Raw genomic sequence first — 15,160 nt, 5'->3', positions numbered from 1 at the left:
ACTGCCCAGAGTTTGTGTGTCTTCCTATGGATTCTCAGCCTTGTGGATATGGTTGAATTTACAGCAGACAGAAACAAATGACAGGCTGACCCATTTCATAATGTTTATTTTAACCTTCTGCCCAGAAATGGGCATAGTTTTACGTGAGGAAAACTGCTGAGCCCTGTCAGAGAATGTGTTTAAATTACTCAATTTGAAATCTCTGAGATGCCCTTTGATACAGCCCAGAGGGGTCAGGACAGCATTTGCCAAGCAGCCAGATGGTGGCTTTGTGTCAAGTGCCCTGAGAAACATCCCACAGCCCAGCATTGCACTTACTCCTGTTTCATGCAGCTTTACCTTGTGTGCACTTTATATTTGTGCTGCTACTCCTTGATTATGGAATGTAATGTAAATCCAGTGTTTCTGGGTTCATGTGTGAGCCCACAGACTGTGGCTGTAGGTACAGGGCAGTGTCCTGTTCCACTCAGAAGGAATTGTCCAACAGCTCCATTTGGAAGCAGTGGGGTTTTACACTTGTGCTTGTTCTAGTTTAATACTGTTTCATAGCTTGTATTTCTGTCTTTCAAACCCCCTTGGAATTCCTATTATTCTCTGTTTTTTCCATCTTGAGAAAGGTGTGGTTCTTCTTTCCAGTCAGGGTTTTTTAAGATGCTTGTGAGGGTGCATCACATACTCCTCCTGCAGGGCTAAGGAAGGGAGAACAGAAAACTGATCAGCTTTAAGGAACTGTAGTTTCATAACCAAATCTTACTTCTAACTTTCACAGGGATCCCATTTTGTCTGTGTGTAGATTTTAATATTGAATAGGTGATGACTTAGGAAAGGTGACACATCGTTAATGAAAAATAAAGTGCTGACATCACTGCAGAGAGATTGTGTACTCACTGCATGGGAAACAGATTATTTTGCCTGCCTTTACCAAAACAAAAACATGGAAAAGCATAAATCTGTTGTGCACTCTTCAGAATTAATCTGTTCTTCGTTTCCCACCCAAAACTAATCCAGCAATATTCACAGTACCCAACTGTAAAAGGGGATTGTTATGTCAGATGAGGTACTACTAAATAAAAGGAAGAGTTCCCATCTTGATGCAAGGTTTCATTGAAACAGGGAAAAAACCCAAAAAGAGTATATGAAAACATAATGTATTATTCTGATTCCAAAATTTTCCTTTGGTTGTCAACATGACTTTCCATTTATGGTTAGAAACTTGATTATTAGACTACAAAGGTAATGACATTTAATTGCAGTGCTAGTCATCGCTTTATGAACGTGAGAGGATACAAGTGTAAGAAATTGAGAAGTTACAGAAAGTTGCTGCTGTCAGTAGTGAAGAAGTATGTGTTAAATCAGGTGCACTTTGCAAAAGTACTGAAAGAATTAGAGGAATCTCATCTCTAGCATAGCACACCATCATTCCTTAGAAAGATGAAACACTTTGGGACTGCCAGGCTTGGAGAGCTCTGTCGCACAGTGAATGAACTCGATTTCTATGTCGAGTTTGTGCTGACGTCTGTTGATAACGGAGCTTGCTGCCGGTCCTTGGTAGAGACAGGCTCCCTTTGTGGCGCTGGGATTCAGCACGTCAGGCTGCCTCGTTCCGCAGTGCTGGGCCGGTGTCTGTCTGTGTAACCAAGGCAATCACCTCAGTGGGCTCACAAGAAAAGGGAGCGTCATTTCGCTGTGCGATGGCTCACGTACAGCTTGTCGTCTGCCTCTGCACCCCCCGCTGCTCTGAGTGCAGCCTGGAAACCCAGAGATGTAGAACTCTCAGATACCTGGACATGTCACTAATTTGTATGCTTTTATTCCTCAGGCAGAGGATGAATCTCCCATGTATGTATGAACAATGCAAACACATGCTTATGGTCGCCCGAGAGCTCTCACGGCTTCAAGTCTCCTATGAGGAGTATCTCTGCATGAAGACATTGCTTCTCCTCTCTACAAGTAGGTGAACAGCTCAATTCCCAGCTTTTGGCATTTATATCTACAAAAGTATGTGGTGGATTTGCAATAAATACTGTAAGATAGATTTATATAATATGCTGCATGATGATTTTTATCTTTCAGTAAGATATGCTGGAGTTAAGTCACAGCTTAGTAAAATTCTGTCTGTACTGCATGAAAGGTCAAATGTGGTGTCACAATAGTCCTTTCAGAATATACAGAAATAAACTAACATGAGACAACATAAGTAATATTGGTTACTGTATGTAAATAACTTTTACAGTGTTATTTTTCCCCTCTGTTGACATCACTGTTACCCAATGACTTTGTTTTCTCTGTGCTCTTTGGGGCTGTAGCTCCCTGAGGATCTCAGCTTGGCTGGCTTGGCTGCAGTCCAGGGACTCACCCAGCAAGGAGCGTGTGTGTGTGCTGGGTGTGGGTGTGAGCTGGGCACCTCGCCTCACACCAGGAAAGCCTGTGCCTCTGTGTCCTGGGAAATCCCATCCCACGACCATCATGGCGATTCCCGCAGTCCCACGGGGCCGAGGGAGCTGCTGACATGCTCCTGCTTCTGCTTGTCAGATTGGTTTTAGTTCAGTGCAGTGACAGGTGCCAGCGTGCTCTGAAAGTAGCAAGAGCAGCAGTGCAAGTCAAGATTTTTCAGCGTAGCACTTCATCATCTTCATCGGATGGTTTGGGTTGGAAGGGACCTTGAACAGGATGAAAAGTAAATATTATTAAGTTTAAACAGTTTATTACAGAGAGGGTGTAAACATTCCGTAACTTTAATATTTCCAGTAAATAACAGCATTAATTCTTACAAAGAAATGAGAACTTCGTTCCCTTTGGGGTTTTCCCTGATAGGAGCAGGAGGAATGTGCACCCCAGCACTGTTCACATTGCAGGGCAGTGAGTGATGGGTGTGGGCAGGGGCACTGGGCTGCCATGGCCCATTCCCTCAGGGCCCAGTGCCCCATCAGCCTGGCAAGACCTGCCACAGCCTCACTGCCAAGCCCAGAACTGGGACAAGGGCTCTTTTCACAGGAAACTTTCAGCCTCTCACAGCCATGGGCTTTGTAGGAACTTAAAACTTCCCCAAAGCTGCAGATTTAGAACATTTTCTGGTTGATTCTGAAATCTCTCCCAGAAATTCCTTGAGTGTTTTGGGTGTGGTGTAGGCCAACTTTCCTTACAGGAATTGGAAATTTCCTTAGAGAAATTTCCATGGCAGAAGTGGTGACAAGGCAGCACTGGCAGAATTCAGCCCATTCAGGAGCCAGGCCAGGCAGGCGCTGGTGCTGCCCAGAGAGGCCTCTCCATTCGATTTACGGTGAAAGACAATATATCTTCATATTTTGTTGAGTACATACATTGTGTAAGTGGTACATTGTGGAACTTCTGCAAATTGAATGGCTAAAATTTGTATAGCTCTTTAATCCACGACTTTGCAATTTTAATTGGTTTATTGTGTTTCTGTGTTAAGTTTTCCAAGAGAAGAGGAGGAGGAGGAGTAAAACAGGAATCCCACACGGGTCTGGACATGTAGCTCACACACAGACATAGCTCACGGACCTTTTACATGTGAATTATTGAAACAACAGTTGACTTGTTTCATCTCCTGTGTAGGCAAGGCAGACAAGAGACTTCAGCATCTCTCAGATGCTGACAGTGCAGTGAGGGTTGAATTTTCTGAGGAAGGGAATGTGCTTTATGGCCTCTCTCCTCCTCTCTTGCTTTCTGTTGCCTTTGTCTCAGCTCTTTCTCTTCCCTATCTTCAGCTCTTTCCATTCACTTCACCAAGGTGATCAGAGGCTTCAAATGAAGGATGTTAAGGGCCACTGGAGTCCATGTTCTCCTTTGTCCGGGTTAGTCCTTGGCCTTTAAGGAGGGCCATCCTCATAGGAGGATGTAGGCACAGGGACTTAACGTGGATTTGAGTCCCCACACCTTGGGTTTCTGACCCCCAGATCCTCATCTGCCTGGCACTATCTCGATGTCCCATCCCTATTCCAAAAAGCTCTGTCCATGCCCCGATTCCTTCATGGCTAGGGCAGTCGGGTTGTTGTCCAATCTGTCAGTCCTTGCCTGGATGCGTTACTTGATCCATGTCAGGAGGCTTGGAACTAGATGATCTTTCAAGATCCTTTCCGAGCCAAGCCATCCTGTGATTCTGCCCTTGCTCTTCTGCTGACATGCAGAATTTTTATGGAATCTTTCTAATGTCACGTTTTCCCAGACATGGAGAACACGGGAGTTCCAGCCCTGATGGTTCTTCATCAAGGCACTTTGAGGGCTGGATGTTGTTGCCTTCATGGACTGATTCCCTTCCCTCTGTTTCTTTGTTTTATTTTGCAGCAGTCTTGTGCTTTTTGTTCAGCTAGTCATCAGTCCCAGTTCCTGCTCTTTCCTTCTCTCTCTGCTGTCATTTCAGTCAGTCCAAGTCCTTTTTCTTCTGGTCATTTTCATAGAGTCACAGACTGGTTTGGTTTGGAGGGGACTGTAAAGCTCATCTCATTCCAACCTGGCCTTGAACACTTCCAGGGATGGGGCAGCCACAGCTGCTCTGGGCTACCTGTGCCAGGGCCTCACCACCTCACAGGGAGGAATTTCTTCCATATTTCTAACCTAAATTTCCCCTCTTACTCCTTGTCCTATCACTATAGTTCCTGATGTACGAGAACTTAAATAGTGACACAGTTCATAGCTTTATAATGTCTTAAAGGTTCGTATCAATGTTGCAGTTCCCAAGGAAGGCCTGAAGAGTCAGTCTCTGTTTGAAGAAATCCGGATGACGTACATCAAGGAGCTGGGCAAGGCCATCGTGAAGAGGGAAGGGAACTCCAGCCAGAACTGGCAGCGATTTTATCAACTGACTAAACTGCTGGACTCTATGCATGATGTAAGTCCTGAAAGGAATGCTGTAGGCATTCCAGATAAACACGTTGGGGCGGTGACAGTGATCTCCTCTAGGCTTTTATTATTTAAAGGGATAAATATCACGGGGGAGGAGGAGGTCGTGCCCCCCTCCTGTCTAACGAAAGGCGAATTGACAGCCGTGAACATGCTGCTCTCAGGCTACTTCTGCAGTGGAATCTGCAGCAATTAATTTTATAATTCATCTAATTTTCAGCCCCTTTAGTTCTTAAAAATTATATTGCTTTAAAATGGAGGAACTCAGAAACTGTAAATGATTTGCAGTAGTAGCAGAGATGTGAAGTTTAAAACCTGTTATGAATTTATGGAGTAGTTGGAATTGCATTGAAATAATTCCTCAGCGCTATGTGTGGTGTTAGCAGGATTCATTTGGCAAAGAATTTCAGAATTCAGTCTTGTCTCCTTTGGAATTTAATTCTAAATTACACAAAGCAGTCCCAGCAATGTTTAAAACGGGGGAAACTTTGGGACCTCAAAACTACTGTTTTTTATTTGTTACTGTACCAGGCACCTGAAAAGATCTAATTAAGCTTGTACATGTGTATGTCACTTATCTGCTGGAATGGGAATTGATACTGAATCTCTTCAGTGTTTGCATCTGTTTGTTTGGTTTATATTGGAGTGCCACTGACAAGAATTAATTAATTGAGGATGCCTGTGCCTGTCCTGTTGGAGCAGGGGTGAGGGGTGCTGGGATGTGCCTCATCCATAGGCAGGGGTTGGGTGGGAGGAGGATGGATGTGAGTGATTCTTCTGTACATCTTCGTGTGCAAGTAATTCTTTGCCTTATCACTTGTAGGTGGTTGAAAATCTTCTGAGCTTTTGCTTCCAGACATTTTTGGATAAATCCATGAGTATTGAGTTCCCAGAAATGTTGGCAGAAATCATCAGCAATCAGATACCAAAATATTCCAATGGAAATATCAAGAAGCTCTTGTTTCATCAGAAGTGACTGCCTTAACACAAAGGGTTGCCTTAAGAAACCGTCACTCGATAGCTTTGTTTTGTAAAGAGAAAACCTACAGAACTTGTTCCTTTTGTCCTCGCAGCGGTGTTTCTTTTGTAATTATGCACTACATGTGGTTTACAGAGGGCCAAGAGTTAGGCTGGAGAAGCAGCGGATTTCTCCCATTTGGGAAAGAATTGGGGAGAAAGGAAAGGCAAAGAAATCGTAAATCCTATTTGTTAGAAATTTTCTCTCTCCCCTCGTGCACCATCCCCGGATGCATCAAACCACCAGTGACAAGCTCTGAGGCTGTTACGAACATTCTGCTAATTAATTAATTGCTGCAGTTGGCTGGAGACAATTTTTTAGGCGTTTTGTTTTTTTATTTTAGTAAAGTGTTTTGGATTTTTTTTTTTTTTTAAAGTTAAGGTAGCATTTTGGTTTATGCATGTAACCTGAAGAAAGTTTACAAGTGTATATCAGAAAAGGGAAGTTGTGCCTTTTATAGCTATTACTGTCTGGTTTTAGCAATTTCCTTTAACTTTATATACCGTGAACTCGGCTTGTTCATTTTTTCTTACATAATTTTTTTGTAATACTTCAAGATGCCTATTGTACAGCTGGTTTTTTAAGGTGGGGCAGCTTGTAGCTTTCCTAAACGACCTCTAGACAGTAAATCCTTGAGTAGATTCATGTGAAAAAGGGTTGGGCTTTTCTAACCTAATCGCTTTCAACTGTCAAAGCGGCTATAAAAATTTGGCTTTTTTTAAGGGCCAGGGTGGGTGGGAGAACACTCTCAAATCTCATTTCAGTAGATCCGAATGAAATCCTTTTGGTATATTGCAGAAGTGTTGGATATGCAGATTCATAGAAAATTAACCCAGTCCTCACTGGATGTAAATGAGCAGGTTATTTTATATATTGAAAAAAAAAAAAAAAGAAGCCTGATTTTTGCATATGATGCAACAGCCATAACGCAAAGAGTCATGGGCTGCATTGATGCCAAGAAGATCAGTCCTGACTGCCCATCAGGAAATTTTCAGGAAAATATGCATAGCTGCAGAAAAGTTTACTTCTGTGTGGAGAAACTCACATTTTCTATACACTTAAACCTGTCATCACACGAGTATATCTGGAAACCCCCACGGACAGAGGAGGTGGACGTGTGATTGCACCCAGTGGTTTGGGTTTGTTCTCCTGGACGGATTCCAGAGTCCTCCTCTTCGGGGAGATGTCCGAGCGGCCACACGGCTGTGACTGGATATCCCAGCTCCAAACTCGCCTGGTTAGAGACCCAATTCCACATCTCCACCCGTCACTGACTGCTCCATCCTCTCTCCTGGAGAGCAGGAAAGCTCCGCTACTGAGTTCGTGGTCTTAGAGTTGTCCGTCAAACTTTCTGTCTTTGTAAGGCTGCAGCCCTTCACACTGAATTCCTGGCGTGCCATAAATTCCCATAGGCCATGTGGATTTCTCCTTGTTGCCATTGATAAGGATATTTTCCGATGTTTAGAAGCTGTAGTAGCCTTTTCTACGTGCACCTTAACAATTTTCTGTATCTCAAAATTGAAATATTTACTAAGCCACTCTAAAATTTGATTTTTACTCAAAGTGGCCAGATTATTTGTGTAATAGAAATGAGAAAGATCATCTGAGAAAATACAAAACCTAATATATTTTTATATTTAGTTATAGTTTCAAATATGTATAATCGGTATATTCGCTGATACAAGAAAAGAAGGGAAGGGCTACTGCAGCTTTAAAAGCAATTTATTAAATGATTGTAAAATAGCTTGTATAGTGTATAATAAGGATGATTTTTAGATGACAGATTGCTTTATCATGATACATGTAATTATATTTTTTGTAGGGGTCACAAATATGATGAGTGGGAACCCGTTCTGTGTGGTTTGGCTGGAGGCAGCACCGGAGGCATCGGTGTTCGTATCCAAAGAAGTGCTTTGTTCAGAGGGGAAAACCTGTGCTCCGTGGGTGTTTGTAGGGTTGGGTTTGTGTTTATTGAATCACTGTGTAAAAATTCCCGTTGGCTTTTGGGTGGGATGCTCCTATCTGTATGGTCGGGAACTGCTCCCGAGGCATGGCTGAAACAGACCCCCACTGCAAAAACTGTCAGCCAGGACACCCAGCTCTGAACTCCTCCCGGGGGAATTTCATACACAGCCTCACTCCCACAGCAAAAACAGCTTCAAAATTGGGCAATAATCCACATCCAGGTGCCAGCAATATGTAAATACAGAGCATGGGGTGTCCACAGCACATTTCTACTTTCAGCAAACATTGGTTTCCAACTGAAATAGGAAACTCAATTCTCCTTTCTTAAATCTCTTTTTGAATGTTATACCTATTAAAAAAAGATCCTATATTAAGTACTTTGGAGTAAAATAGCACCTTTAATAAAAATAAATAATCATTCTCTCCTTTGATCTGTACAGAATATGTACATTTTGTAACAATTAAAGGTCAGGATTTTAATTATGACATCCAGCCCAATTCCATGGGAATCCTCACGCGCCCAGTTGCGATACAGATACAGATACAGATAGGAGTTTGGTGCTGTTGGGTTTTGGGGGGGCTTTTTGGTTCAAAGGAAACCTGCTCTTACTTTGGAGAATGTTTTATAAACTTGTATCCCCAGAGCCCTCGGTCGGAGCCTGGGGCACAGCGCGTGTGCGGGTCGGGGTGCACGGACCCCAAACTTGGCATTTTTGCCAGCAGAAGCAACTGCAGTGAGCTCCAACAGATGATGATGGAGTTGGGGGTTGGAACTGGATGAGCTTTAAGGTCCCTTCCAACCCAAATTCTGGGATTCTGTGATCCCCCCATGAGAGAACTGGTCATGTAGGAGGAGAGGCTCTCTGCCCCTTGTGTCTGTTTGCCTGTATGTTCATTTTTAGTCTGTGGATTTAAGGAAAAACAAAGGAAACTGTGATGTTAGAGAAAGAATCGTCCTGTACGTGCTGTTCAGTTCTAAACTTCACCAGTGAGAAAACATAGTGCTTTAGTCAGCAGTGAGAAGTCCATGTCCTGTTATCCGTAGTCCGTGTAGCAGTGGGTAGTCCCTGCACTCTGGATAAAGCAGGGAGAATTCTGACTTTGGCTCTTCAGTGCCTTATCACAAAGTGCACGGATCCGCCCAGGGACGGCGGGGGCAGCTCAGGACGCGCCGGGCGCTCGCAATGGCCTTACGGGGGGACACCGGGACAGGGGGGCGCTGGGGGGCCGCCACGAGGGAGGGCAGAGGGAGGGGGGCTGGGAATAGGTGCCAATTGATGCCGAAAAATGACCTCGCCATTTTCACAGAGAAAGGTGAAGGAGGAGGAGGAGGAAGTGCCTGGATGAACGTTGGCTGCGGGAGCATCCTGTAGTCGAGTTTTAGCGAGGAAGGACTTCAGGGACATGACTTAGAGTGAGATTTTATAAAGATTGTATTCTTATATCCCTGGAAGTGTTCAACGCCAGGCTGGATGGAGCTCTGAGCAATCTGGTGTAGTGGAAGGTGTCCCTGCCCGTGGGTTGTAATGAGATGGTCTTTAAGGTCCCTTCCAACCCAAACCAGTCGGGGATTCCATGATTATATACCAGTCACGCTCTATCGTTAGCCCAGTCTGCAACCAGGGGTTGCTGAGCCATCGACATCACATAGGAACCAAATTTTCCAGGAAGGTCGAGAGCCTCTTCAGCCAGAGGCCTCGTATCCAAGGAAAGGCTGTGTGTGTGCGTGTGTGTGGAAACATCCCACCTCCAACAACCTGCACAACAGCAGAGTCAAGCGATGGGTCATTACTCTATTTTGTATATTAAACAAAAAGATATATACTGGGGACAAATCCTATATCATACCGGTGTATGGCATTATTAAAAAATCATTATTTTTATCACAGCAATTTTAAACAGCATAAAAGAAAAAATTAAACCAGTGACTCCTGTTTAAAAATAAAAGTTGTAGTTTTTTATTCATGCTGAATAATTCTGTAGTAACAAGTCTGTAGTTTTCACCTACTCAGTGAAATGTTGGACTGTAAAAGCTTGTGTGGAATTGTTGAACATTTATTTTTTCATTTAAATTTGCTGTTCTGGTAATACAAAGCCACACATCTGTACAGAAGTTGCAGTAAATGTGAGCCATTTACAGCAATGCCGAATAATGGACAGAAACCATATAATAAAATTCTGCTTTTTTCATTAAATGGCTCCAAAATGCTTTTGTGGAGTTTTTTGCTGTGATCCTGGAGAGGGTTGGGTCCAACAGCGAGTCGGTTCATTTGTGGTGGTCTCATTATTCACCTTATATGCAGGAATTATTTGTACTGGAGTGAATTGCTGCTGTAGAAGTTCTGGAGCAGGAGAATTTCTGATGATGAAGTTCAAATTAACAATTTAATTGAAAATCACAGCTGCCTATGTTTTGCCTTTGCATTCTAATGCCCGTTTTCTGGAGGAAAATCAGCACTGTGGTTCTCTAATGTAATCCAGAGCAGGAACGTGCCTTGGAGCAGCCTGACCTGTGCCCACCTCAGAGAAAGGCTAAAGCTGCCGGGCCAGTTCAACTGAGGAAAACAGCACAAAATGTTATGTAACTAAATAAAGAATTGATTTAGGTTCCCTGAACAGCTGCAGCTGCTCCATCCCTAGAAGTGTTCAAGGCCAGGTTGGACCGGGCTTGGAGCAACCTGGTCTAGAGCAAGGTGTCCCTGCCCATGCTGGGGGGGTGGAACAAGAGGAGTTTAAGGTTTCTTCCAACCCAAGTCACTCTGTAATTCTATGATTTAAAATGTATTTTGTCACTGCAGTGGTTCTCAACTATCTGATACGTGTCAGAATGTGATAAAAGCTCCTTCCCAAGGCAACTACTGGATGCCAAATGTTAGTGATAGAGAGAAACAAAATGTACTACAAAGTCATGGGCATTACCTGGGGGGAGGATGTGGATTGGGGTGGGAGTCCTGGGCAGGGGATGGGCTATGGGATTCCAGCCTAAGGGGTCCTGTGCAGCAGGATCATACCTTCCCAAAGGCAGGATTTAACCCAAATTGTGAAAAAGGACTTCCTATATCAGGAACACTGAAAGGTGCCTCTGTCTGGCTGTGACAACATTGCACTTGGTTTCATAAAGAACAGAAAATGCTGTCATGAAGTTCCTTCCCTGCCATGTGGCCATTGGAGTTTTCGAATGTCAATGTCTCCAACCCATCAGTAACTAAAACCTCAGCACAGCTCATGCCTTCACCCCCTGAGCAGCAGAGCGAGTCGTGCTGTAATAAAATCTCATTTAACTGCAGCATAAAAGGCCGAGTTCCCAGCAGGGAATGATTTCTTTGAATTGTTTGCAATTAAAACAAAGCTTACATAAATTTCCCTTCGGTAATTCCCAAGCTGGATGGCTGTGGATGGGGGTCAGAGGCAATACAAGAACGGGATTTATGATAACCGCGTTTATTTGTGAAACAATTGTGGAAAGATTCTTTAAGGAGCGACATCAGATATTAGGATAATATAACTGCTCTGTGTCTCATGAGCTCCAGCTTCATGGCAAGTGCATCAAGTCCTCAATGTGTTCATGTTCCACATGAAATCCCACTTGTCCCATTCCATTTATAAAATCATTGACATCAGAAACATCTGTGGACCAGGTTCTGATTCCTTGCAGGATTTCTGCCCCTCCTGTGCTCTGTCCCACCACACTGGCTGTGGCTGGAGCGTGGCCATGGTGCTGCCCTGCCCTGGGAGGGCGGATTGGGGGCCATGGGGCTGCAGCCCTCCCTCACCTGCTGCCTTATTTTGCAATTACTTGCTTTCTGGAGCTCTATCCTTAGCTTCCAAGAAATTCGGATGAAGCCCAGCATGAGATGGCAACTCATGATTTCTGTTGTGTTCACATTATCCCAATAAAACAATGGCATTTCAGACTGGTTTGGAAAAGATGCCATTAAATGCCATTTTTACAATTTTGACATTTAAGATTTGAGCTCTTGAGTTCGTGTTTGTCCCTGGGACAGTCCCCAATGGGCCGTTTTGTCCGTGGCTGTCTCCCCACTGCAGTGGGAGCTCACAGAGCTGTGCCACATAATGCACAAATACTGGGATTCTACAGAATAAAAGACTCCTTGGCTGTAAGTTATGGTTATACCCAGACATTGCCAGTGTTCTTATCAAGATACCATCAGGAACTAGTCTGGGAGGGAACCCAGGACTCTGCAAGCTCAGGTCCTGCAGTGCTGCCTTAGGGATCCAAACCATTTCAAGTCCCTAAATCCAAGATGTAGTCATTCCTTCAGACCCAGCTGACACTCATTCCAGAGGTGTCTCTGCTGGTACCTGTACCCATCTTGGCACCAGCTGGATGCTGAACTGCACAAAGGCACTGGTCAGATCCGTTTCATTGAACCACAGACTCATTTGGGTTGGAAGGGACCTTAAAGCTCATCTCATTCCACCCCCGTGCCATGGGCAGGGACACCTTCCACTAGACCAGGTTACTCCAAGCCCTGTCCAACCTACCTTGAACACTTCAGGGATGAGTCAGCCACAGCTTCTCTGGGCAATGGGGTCACATGTCAACAAGTTTGGTTCATTTCCTTGTCAGGGTTACAGATAATTTTGATATTGGCAGACCTGAAAATAATATGTCTACTGCGTGTCCATTTTAAAATAAAAACATGTAAATATTGAACTTGTCAAAGTGAGACTGGAGGAGCCACAGGGAGAGGAACTCTCTGAAGGGATAAGAAGTTCATTGATGTCCAACACCCGAGTCCATGGAAAAGCAGATAAAAATCAACCTGGAGGAGGGGTAAATATCCTTATCCAATCCATCACAGGCCTGGCACAGCTCCAAAGCATTATTAAGGATATTCTCCGAGGTCACAACAGGGAACTTCTGAGTTTAAAAAATAACAAGTGGAGTCCTTCTAATTATGGGATCTGCTGATTCGAGATCAAACCACATGAAAAGGTAGGGGGAAAACAGCTGAGGCAGCATCTCATGTGGGCACTATTTGCATGGCTGATGCAGGAGGACAGAGTGAGACTGAGAAAAGTGACCTGGTGAGCCCAGTGACGGGCATTGGGAACAGGGGATGTGTTCCCAAGGAGTGGAGCATGGGGGACTGTGTTCCCAAGGGGCTGGACAGGGGAGGCTGTGGCCCAGAGGAGCTGAGCATGGGAGAAATGTGTCCCCAAGGAGCTGAGCACAAGGGGGATGCATCTCTGAGGGACTGGACATGGGAGAAATGCGTCCCTGAGGAGCTGAGCACAGGGAACTGCTGCAGAGCAGGGGTACAGGCAGTGACACAGGTCATGGGGAGGGGGCTGAGCCTGCTGTCCCCATCCCCCCAGAGTGACTGCCTTGGCCCCAGCGAACCCATCCAAAATTAAACCCCAGCATTTTTAATTCCTCATTTCTCTCACACCCTTTTCTTTTTTTCCCTTTTTGGCTTGCAGGCAGAACTTCCACAGCCGAGCTGCAGCCAAGCTGCACGTGTTCCTACCCCAAACAAACACAGGACTGGCCTACAAGGCTCAGACCAGAGCAATTACTAAAAATAATTAAAAAAAATCCAACCAGCCCAACCCAACCCTTGGCAAGCCAAAGAAAACCCGAGGGACGAGGCTCTCACACCCTCCCCTTGTGCAGAGATGCTTCTCCCCCCGTGTGGGTCAGTCCCTTGCCCACCCACACCCACTGCCCAGGGGCAAACGCAGCCCCTCTCCGGGGCAAGGGGAGGTCGGGGGTTCCCCCTTGGTGTGCCGGGGGGCTCACGGTGCTGGTGCCCCTCGGCTATCCCTTCCATGGGCAGCGCTCCCTCCCATCACGCTGCTGGGATTTGCTGAGCATAATGGGGCTGAAACAGCTCAGAGCTGTTGGGCTAAATATATCGTCGTTGCTGGGGAAATAAATAATAAACAGCGGCTCGATTAGGATCTGGTGGTGTAATTGGTTCTGCTCCGGGTGGCTGGAGGGCAGCCCCGGCGCTCGGAGCAGCAGCACTTCAGGTACCAACACAGCAACAGTTAATGAACAAAAGACCCAACCAACCCCAAATTAAAAAAAACCGAACAAACAAAAAAAAGAAACACCCCCCCAAAAAAAAAACCAAACCAAAAACAAACAAAAAACCACAAACAAACAAAAAAAAACCCAAACCAACAAAACCCAAACCCCCACACACGCAAAAGCCCAAAACAATTCCCCCCCCCGAAAAAAACCCCCAAACAACAAAAACCCCTAGAGGCAGAAGCAGCACGTGCATCTCCCAGACCCAGAAATATTTACTATAGGTAATGGCTGCAGCAAAATTAATAAGCTTTAGAAAGCAACATAACATCTCCGGGACCTATGGGAGCGGGACGGGGAAGGCAGCTGTACATCAGGCAGACGGGGCTCGAGGAGCAGCTCCAGGGCCAAGCAGGAGCAGCCAAGCCCCCGTCTCGCAGTGCCCCCGGTGCCCCCCAGCCCTGCACAGGAACCGGATCCCGGTGGAAGTGTCACCGTCCGGCTCAGCTGGGTGAGGAGGACACGGCAGACACTCCCTGCTCAGCCCAGCGCTGGCTGCCGTCCAGGCCGGTAGCTCTCCCTCAGGAGTCATTGTAGGTAAACAGCATTAGAATGAGCTTGTTTGCACAAGAGCTGCTCCGGCAGCGGCTGGAAGGACGAGTTACAACCAAACCCACAACCCGCAGCTGCCGCAGCAGCAGAGCATCCCGGCCGGATGGGCTGCGGGGCCATGGAATGTCACCGGCACAGCCCCGACCCCTCAGCTGGCCGTGGGCACCTCCCGCTGCGGCAGGGCCGGGCACAGCAGCACTTCCCAGTGCAGCCTTGGGAAAAGATCCTCACTGGCTGCTGGAGCAGCGGGAACCAGCCCAGGCAGCCCACGGTGCCATCGGCTGGAAAGGAGAACTTACCTTTAGGTGTGTTTGTGGAAAGGGGCTTTGGACAAGGGCATGGAGTCACAGGACAAGGGAGAATGGCATCCCACTGACAGAGTAGGGTTAGGTTGGATATTGGGAAGAAATTCTTCCCTGTGTGGCGAGGCTCTGGCACAGGTTTCCCAGAGAAGCTGTGGCTGCCCCATCCCTAGAAGTGTTCAAGGCCAGGTTGGACAGGGCTTGGAGCAACCTGGTCTAGAGGAAGGCGTCCCTGCCCATGGCAGGGGGTGGCATAAGATGGTCTTTGAGGCCCCTTCCAGCCCCCTGTGCCAGGGAGATGCTTTCATCGAGGGTTTCTTCACTCCTACATTGTGGCCCTTCTGGGGCTCATTCCCAGAGCCTCTCTCACCACCCATCACTCCTCCACCACTCTTCACTCAC

At 46.0% G+C, this 15,160-nt stretch overlaps 1 protein-coding gene across 1 annotated transcript in view; it reads left to right on the top strand.

Moving 5' to 3' along the window:
• NR3C1 (nuclear receptor subfamily 3 group C member 1) overlaps positions 1–10,051 on the top strand; it is a 64,702-nt gene extending 54,651 nt beyond the window's left edge. Inside the window, exons 7-9 of the mRNA XM_008927926.3 lie at positions 1,820–1,950; positions 4,692–4,849; positions 5,684–10,051. Coding sequence (XP_008926174.1) covers positions 1,820–1,950; positions 4,692–4,849; positions 5,684–5,836 — 442 coding nt within the window. The 3' untranslated portion in view covers positions 5,837–10,051. The remainder of the gene's footprint in view (positions 1–1,819; positions 1,951–4,691; positions 4,850–5,683) is intronic.
• Positions 10,052–15,160: the final 5,109 nt, after the last annotated feature.

The sequence above is a fragment of the Manacus vitellinus genome, unplaced genomic scaffold, assembly GCF_001715985.3.
Source record: "Manacus vitellinus isolate BGI_N305 unplaced genomic scaffold, ASM171598v3 scaffold_25_pilon, whole genome shotgun sequence".
Lineage (NCBI taxonomy): Eukaryota > Metazoa > Chordata > Aves > Passeriformes > Pipridae > Manacus > Manacus vitellinus.
Note: the sequence above shows the minus strand (reverse complement) of the source record. Positions and strands in the feature narration are given on the sequence as shown.